Genomic DNA, 8,705 nt, shown 5'->3' on the forward strand with positions numbered 1-8,705 from the left:
AAAAAATGACAATGGTTTAGAATAGAATAGATGTGTTATCTTTTCCAGGGGTTTCTCATTAACATGGTTCACATGTGAAAATAAATAAATAAATAAAGAGGCATTGCCTAATCCAGTAGATAGAAGACAGGAATCACATCCTTGTTTCCGTCAGTTTCTTCGTTTATTAAGTGGAGAGACTACTATATCACACAATAACTCAGTGCAGGGTTTAGAGAGATCGTGGAGGACAGGGAAGCCTGGCTTGCTGCAGTCCATGGGGTCACAAAGAGCCAGACACGATGTAGCGACCGAACAACAGCAACAAGATTTAGTGGGAAGAAACTCAAATGGGATAAACTCTAAATTCCTTCCTAGAAATGCATTGTATTTGTTTCTCTCCCCAGGAAAGAATTAAATTCAGTCTAAAGAGACACATAAATACTAGAAAACCTAAATTAAAATATTTTAGAAAGAAGATTCATAAAATGGGATAAGGAATGAGCAGATGGATCATGAAGGTTAGAGTGAGAAAACAGCATTGGAACCCTGATTTATAAGCTCTCTAAATCAGTTCTTTCATGGAGCCTCTATTTTCTTATGTATAAAATAGAAACTAAACTAGCCTCTACTTCACTGGATTTTTGAGAGAATCACATGAGACTGTAGACGTAAAAGTAGGCTACAGAGTATAAATCCCAATAACATATCTCACTGATATCATAAAAGAAGTCAAGAGTAACTGTTAAAATGTGGTGGGACTATAACTGTAAGGGTGGCGCTAATGGTGAAGAACCCCCCTGTCAACGCAGGAGATGGAAGAGACCCGGACTCAATCCCTGGGTCGGGAAGATCCCCTGGAGGAGGGCAAGGCTCCCCACTCCAGCATTCTTGCCTGGAGAATCCCAAGGACAGAGGAGCCTGGGGGGCTACAGTCCATGGGGTCGCAGAGAGTCAGATAGGACCGAAGCAGCTTGGCACGCGTGCACGTCTAACTGGAAGAGTTCGTGGAAAGAGATTACTAGCGTGAATCAAAGGAGGTTAGAAAAATGTGCTTTGGAGCAAGTGCAGTTTTAGGGGAGCCCTGAGGATAGGTCCAATCTGAGCAAGTGGAATAGAGGAAGAAAGTCTTCGGGGTGAGAGGAGTAGCGTACAGGTTTCGGGGTGGGGGAAGCGAGCCTGGAGGGTCTCAGGTGCAAAAGCAGGTGACGTCACGGTGTGGGGAAACGGTGCCCCCGGTGAGAGCCCTGGAGTTGGGATGGACACCCGAGAGGACACAAACGAGAGCCAGTCCTGCTGTGGACTGCATATCTGTGTCCTGCCCAATGTGCTGAATCCTGACCCCCAGCGTCACAGTATTTGGAGATGGAATCTTCAGGAGATAATTAGGGTTAGACGAAGTCAGAGGGCAGGGCCCTGGTGTGACAGGTTAGAGCCTTTGTAAGGAGAGTCACTACTGTAATAAAAGAGTCAAGGGATCATTTAGAGGTCATGTGCATACTCAGAGAGACAAGGCCTCCTACAAGGCAGGAGAAGAGACCTCAGAATAAAAACCTACCTTACTGACCCCTTGATCTAGGACTTTATAGCCTCCAGAAACATCAGGATTAAATGTCTCTAGTTTAAGTGGCCCCATCTATGGTATTTTGCTGACAGCCCCAGATGACTGTGACACCGCTCCAAAGATGGGCAGCCTCAAAAGCAGAGGGACGGGCTGAATACGGAAGCCTGTTGGTTCCTGAGGGGCGTGGTGGAATGGAAGGGGTGCCTTTGGGAAATGAACTTGGTGGTGGTGTGCAGGGTGAAATGGAAAGGAATAAGACTGCAAACAGAGAGATGAGAGTGTGATGAAAATGACTAGAAACATAGCCGTGAGGGTGGAGAGACTGAATCTGATGAGCTTTCATAAGACTTAAACAACAGGGGACTTCCCTGACTGTCTGGTGGTTAAGAACCTGCACTTCCATTGCAGGGGACATGGGTTCGATCCCCAGTCAGGGAACTAACATCCCACATGCTGGGCTCAGCACAGCCAAAAAATAAATAAATACAAGTTCTAAAAATACATTTAAAAAAAAAGAAAAGACTTAAACAACAGTGTCTGGAGATTGGGAATAAAGAAGCAGGAAACACCAGCCTGATTCCTAATTTTGGCTCTTATGTTTAAAAAAAAAAAAAAAAAGGATGAGGGGCTTGGAGTAAGCAGGTTGAATTGCTCCGAATAAGAAACTCAAATATTGTTATAATCCATCTGCTTCATTATTAATACAGAGCACCAAGCCTTTGCTCATGGGTTGGCCAATCAAAGATTAGGATTCTAAAAGGGCTATGCTCCGTTTGTCTTAATTCCAAGCTTCCAAGAAAGTCACTGCTATATCCTGCTGCTTCTACAATGAGCTAAAAAGGGCTAGCCAAGCACTCCATTCTTTATTGGGTAAGTTTATTTGCAAATGAGTGAGCTAGCATTTGTGAATGATGGGACCCCTGCAAAAACACTGCCATGGAAACATAAAAATTAGTATGCCAAAACACACAGTCATTATAACAAATGTTCATGGTCAGTGGAACAACCAATCCTCAAAAATTCCACATTTTCAATCAGGAACTTCCCGAATCATAATTTGGAATTTCATTATTGGGCTATCTGTTAGTTATTCAAAGACTAAACTTAAAATTTAGATATATAAATCCTGAAAGTTTCCTGTTTAATAAATTTATCTTAATAGATATTACCTCAAATTTATAAAGCTGCTTTGTTCCTTCTGAGAGTCTGTATTTTTGTTAGAGTCATTCAAAATATTCTGGAGATGTAAGCAGAAGAAAATATTACATTTATCAGACCAAAGAAAGCATTTTAGACATTTCTTTATTACTAAAAAATGTGAATTATTCATTTGTCGATAGGGATTATAGACATATAAAATCTAATTCAGAGCATTAAAATGAGTAATTTTACAGGTCATCTAATGTACTGCTCTTAATAGGTCAAACCACTGACACCCAAACTTCTAGAGCCCAACTTCTTTTTATTGTACTCTGCTTTATTGTACTTCATAGACACTGTGTTTTCTACAAATTGAAATTTTGTGCAGCCCTGCATGAGCAAGTCTGCAAGCAGCAATTTTCTAATAGCATCTGCTCACTTCCTATCTCCATGTCACATTTTGGTAATTCTCACAACATTTTCAATTTTTCCATTTCATCATATTTATTAATATTATGATGATCAGTGGTCAGTGAATTTTGATGTTACAATCGCAAAAAGATTACAATTCACTGAAGGTTCAAATGATGGCTTAGCATTTCTTAATAATAAAGTAATTTTTAATTGAGATACATGTTTTTTAGGACATAAAACATAATAGACCAAAGTATAGTGTAAACATAATTTTCATATGCATTGGGAAACCAAAAATTTTGTGTGACTCACTTTTTTGCAATATTGTGATTTTAGCTTTATTGTTGTGATATGGAATCGAACCAGAAATGTCTTCATAGTATGCCTTCACATCCACAGATTCAATCAGCCAAAAATCAAAAATATACTTTTTTAAAGTCCAGAAAGTTCCAAAAAGCAAAACTTGAGCTTTCCCTGCACTGGTAATGCCTTCACATAGCATTCACATTATATTAGGTATTATATGTAATCTCATGCTTGTACTCAATCGTTGTTACGTCTGACTCTTTGCAATCCCATGGACTGTAGCCCAGGGCTTCCCAGGTGGCTTGGCATGCAAAGAATCCACCTGCAATGCAGGAGATGCGGGCAGACATGAGTTCAATCCCCAGGTCAGGAAGATTCCCTGGAGGAGGGCTTGGCAACCCACTGCAGTATTCTTGCCTAGAAAATCCCATGGACAGAAGAGCCTGGTAGGCTACAGTCCATGGGGTCACAAAGAGTCAGACACGACTGAAGCGACTGAGCACACAGGCTTGAACAGACTGTAGACCTCCAGGCTCCTCCGTCCACGGGATTTCCCAGGCAAGAATACTGGAGTGGGTTGCCATTTCCTCCTCCAGGGGATCACCCCGACCCAGGGATTGAACCTACATTTCCTGCATTGGCAGGCAGATTCTTTACCACTGAGCCACCATGATAAATAATCTAGGGATGATTACTTATATTCCAATGAATATTCATTGGAAGGAAGGACTGATGCTGAAGCTGAAGCTCCAATACTTTGACCACCTGATGCGAAGAGCTGACTCACTAGAAGAGACCCTGATGCTGGGAAAGATTGAGGGCAGGAGGAGAAGGGGATGCCAGAGAATGAATGGTTGGATGGCATTACCAACCCAGTGAACATGAACTTGAGCAAATTTCAGGAGATAGTGAAGGACAGGGAAGCCTGGCGTGCTACAGTCCATGGGGGCACAAAGAGTCAGACATGACTTAGTGACTGAACAACAGCTGAAAGGGATGATCTAAAGTACTCAGCAGGCTTGCGTGGGTTACACACCATTCTGTGTAAGGGCCTCAAGCATTCTCAGATTTTGTTATCCACTGGGGGTCATGGAGCCAATCCCCCATGGACGCTGAGGGGAGAAAGTTAAAATAATTGAGCAAGATCATCTCTTGGAGGAGGGGCAGAGCTCAGACTAAAGCGTGGGTCTGGGGTTCAGAGGGCTTCCCTGCTGGCTCATTTGACACCGGCTATTCCTGAGTCCGGAAGATCCACTGGAGAAGGGATAGGCTACCAACTCCAATATTCTTGGGCTTCCCTGGTGGCCCAGCTGGTAAAGAATCTGCCTGCAGTGTGGGAGACCTGGGTTCAGTCCCTGGGTTGGGAAGATCCCCTGGAGAAGGGAAAGACCACCCACTCCAATATTCTTGGGCTTCCCTGATGGCCCAGCTAGTAAAGAATCTGCCTGCAATGAGGGAGACCTGGGTTCAGTCCCTGGATTGGGAAGATCCCCTGGAGAAGGGAACAGTTATGCCCACTCCAGTATTCTGAATCTGTCAGAATCTGTCTTTCTCAAGCCCAAACTCAGGATTTTTCATCTTGTCATCCTGCCTGTCAGTTGTTTTCTCCCCAGCCGGTAATCCAGGAGACAACATTGGGAAGCCAAAGCATCCTAAGAGATCTGGGAAAGGTCACCCTGGGCCTAAAAACACCCGAGAGAGTCAGTTGACTTGGAAAAGATCCAGACTCTTCCTTGACGAGGGCTTCGCTGGTTCAATTTCTCACCCAGTTACTGAGTTGAGCTCAGAACCAGATCTGAACCGAAGTCGGGAACAAACGCACAGCCTCTATTTGCTCTGACCTGCCCCTGCCTCTGGCTTCCCTGCAGAGGCTCGTTTATTGCCCTCTGAGCTCTGCCCGAGTGCCCTCCTCTAAACCTTCTGCTCTGAAACCCCTCAGGCCCCCGCTCCAGGCTGCACATGTGCACCCCCGGCCTCACTTGAGATGGGACCCTTGCTTCCCAACCTCCTCTCTCAGCTCCGCGATGTTTCATAATCTGACTGTCATGGAAACAGAATCTTTTCCAAACTGTTTCTCTAAACATCCAAATAAACCAGTTTTCAGGTTCAAATACATTTTGCCAACCTCGTTGACTGTATTTCCTGCTTGGGAATTCACTCTAGGCATGCTAAAGCTTTGAGTGAAAATCCACAGCTATTTTGAAGAAAGGGAAGAAGGAGAAAGAGATGGAGGAAGAGGAGGAACACAGGGGAGAAGCATTTATTTCTATTTAACCCAGTGTTTGCCACGCTCCTCTGACCATAGACCTCTTGGTTTACATAATTTCTCATAAATAATATTCTGTAAAATGCATTTTTAGGAAAATTGCATTAAAGTCTTTATGCCTGGAATTGGATGAACATGTGAATTCTCCCTGCTAATGTATTTGCAACTTAACTTAAACTTCCTAGAAATATACCTTAACCCAATATACCTTCCTCCAGGAAGGAATTCCTGGAGGGAGAGTCTTATATAAGTGACAGTCCCTTAAGGGAGCAGAAGCGACAGTCTTTCCAGCCCCAGGAAATATCAGCAGGAAACCCAGCCAGCCCGGCCTGATCCCCAGTGACAGCCCCACGCTGAGTCTCCCCGTGAGCACCTACCAGGGATTCAAGAGTCATGGTGGCAAAGATTCTATTTTTTTTAATAACATTTTTCTCCATAAAAGCATATGGATCTAAAAACCCCCGAGGATAAAATTGAAATGATATGGTTTATCCCACAGTTTTCTCTCCACAGCGTTTATTGAAAAAGGCATCATTACATGGAATCCTTTTGAATTGCAGTTTGATTTTGCAATTTTATTTATTCATGGTTTGTTGATGTCAAGGTGTTGTGAGAGCTTCCAATCTGAAATCCTATTTCAGATCCACCTAATCGTATTCGAAAAGATCTAGGAAAACAGTTCTCACCGTGTGAACTAATTGTGTTGTCTGTGTTCTGGGTAACGGCCCCCACGGCTTCCTGGGGGACCCCATCCCCTCAACAATGTGGTCCTAGTGAACCAAATAAAGCCTGCTTGACACTCATCAGAAGACCCATCTCCCTCCACTGATGCTCCAGCGTGTGTGTGCGCGTGTGCACGCGTGCACGCCTGTGTGCTCAGTCATATATAACTCTTTGCCACCCCATAGACTGTAGCCCACCAGGTTCCTCTGTTGATGGAATTTTCCAGGCAGGAATACTGGAATGGGTAGCCATTTCCTTCTCCAGGGGATCTTCCTGGATCCAAGGATCGAACTCGCATCTCCTGCATTGCAGGCAGCTTCTTTACCGCTGTGACACCACTACCTCTGTGGAAATGGTATTGCTTCAGTTTCTTTATAATCAGCGCTGGACTAACCAAACCCACACTGACGAATCCTTCTGTTGCTCCTCCTCCTCCGTTCACTGCCCACTGTCTGAGCCCGTCCGTTACGCCAGCTCCCGCTGCATACACAACTGCAGCTGAATACAGGATGCGCTGGAGTTGAGATGGAGAGAAAATTCCCTCCAAGACGCCTCATCCACAGTGGGACAGGAGCCCGACAGCGACTCGCTGGAGCTTCAGACCCACTCAGGATTTTGCCTATTTGCATCCTTCTCCGTCACCTAACCTTCCTTCATTCATCAAAAAGAAAAACAGGGGCCTGCTTGGCTTCTGACCAGGCAGGTGAAAAATCACCACCCTGCGTTATTTCTCACCAGACTTTCAGTGTCACTGGGTACACCGCCTTATCACAAACAAAATGTTAACTAGGACACAGTGGCCAAACAATAAGGTGAGCAGTGTATCAGGATGGTCTTTTATTCGATATACTTTTTTCCAGAAAAACATTATCTAGCTCCTGCTTTGTGCCAAGCAACGTGTGTGGGGCTAGGGATGAATTAAGGGCTTCCTTGGTGACTCAGTGGGTAAAGAATACAGCTGCCAATAAAGGAGATATGAGTTCAATCCCTGGGTTGGGAAGAGCCCCTGGAGGAGGAAATGGCAACCCACTTCAGTATTCTTCCCTCATAGCTCAGTTGGTAAAGAATCCACCTGCAATGCAGGAGACCCCAGTTTGACTCCTGGGTCAGGAAGATCCGCTGGAGAAGGGACAGGCTACCCACTGCAGTATTCTTGGGCTTCCCTTGTGGCTCAGCTGGTAAAGAATCTGCCTGCAATGCGGGAGACCTGGGTTCAATTCCTGGATTGGGAAGATCCCCTAGAGAAGAGTAAGGCTACCTGCTCCAGGTTTCTGGCCTGGAGAATTCCATGGACTGTATGGTCCATGGGGTCACAAAGAGTCGACTTTTTGTGACACGACCGAGCAACTTTCACTTCACCAGTATTCTTGCTTGGAGAATCCCATGGACAGAGGAGCCTGGTAGGCTACAGTCCATGGGGCTGCAAAGAGTTGGACACGAGTCAGTGACTAAACAATAAGGATGAATAAAGAAATATTCCTACTCTCAAAGTGCTCGCTGCCCATCTAGGGACAGAGAGAAAAAAACGAACCAGCACCTACACAAAAGTGTAGCCCTTCTACAAATGCTTCGAAGGAAGTATTTCTTCAAGAGCACTGCAGGAAAACAGAAAGTTCAGCCAAGGAGAGTCGAGAAAACAAGAAAGAAACCCTGAGGTGAGCTTTGAAGACGAGAAGTTTATCATGGGGATAAAGGAGAAAAGCATTTAGGGAAAAACTCAGACGGGAGAGACAAGCCCCTGAGCCCAGGGCGCTGGGTTCCTGGTCGTGGACCGAGCGTGTGTGGCACATGGGTGTGGCAGAGAGCAGTGACGAGACGGAGGCGGAGGTCCCACCTCGGAGGCGTCCAGTGCATCCTGCGGGGAAACCTGGGCTCTCGCCTTCGAGCGGGGGGCGAGTCCCAGCAGCATCTCCGAGAAATCATCACATTTAATTTGAATATGACAAAGATGACAGCGCCAGCTCAGAGGAGGCGGAATTGGAATAAGAGCTGGTGTGGAGACAGACTGAGGCCTGCTCCCACTAGCATGGAGCGGGGAGGAAGGGAGGGTGATCGCCAAACCTCCAGCTTCGAAGAATGAGGAGTTTTCCACAAATCAAAAGTTGGTGGCAGCTCTGCAAGACCAAGTCTGTGAGCACCATTTTTCTAACAGCATTTGCTTATTTCGTGTCTATGTCACGTGCTTTTAATTCTCATATTCCAAACTTTTCCAGTTTTACTATATATAATATGGTGATCTGTGAATGAGGATGGTTCCATTCACTGAAGAGGATATGGCTGTGGAGGATTGAGTCTGGCGATGGAATCTGGGCG

At 45.1% G+C, this 8,705-nt stretch overlaps 1 protein-coding gene across 1 annotated transcript in view; it reads left to right on the forward strand.

Moving 5' to 3' along the window:
- Window positions 1–8,472, forward strand: part of SLC10A2 (solute carrier family 10 member 2) — a 50,514-nt gene extending 42,042 nt beyond the window's left edge. The window contains exon 7 of the mRNA XM_070471118.1: window positions 8,194–8,472. Coding sequence (XP_070327219.1) covers window positions 8,194–8,472 — 279 coding nt within the window. The remainder of the gene's footprint in view (window positions 1–8,193) is intronic.
- The last annotated feature ends 233 nt before the right edge of the window (window positions 8,473–8,705 follow it).

This window comes from Odocoileus virginianus, chromosome 8 (assembly GCF_023699985.2).
Source record: "Odocoileus virginianus isolate 20LAN1187 ecotype Illinois chromosome 8, Ovbor_1.2, whole genome shotgun sequence".
NCBI lineage: Eukaryota > Metazoa > Chordata > Mammalia > Artiodactyla > Cervidae > Odocoileus > Odocoileus virginianus.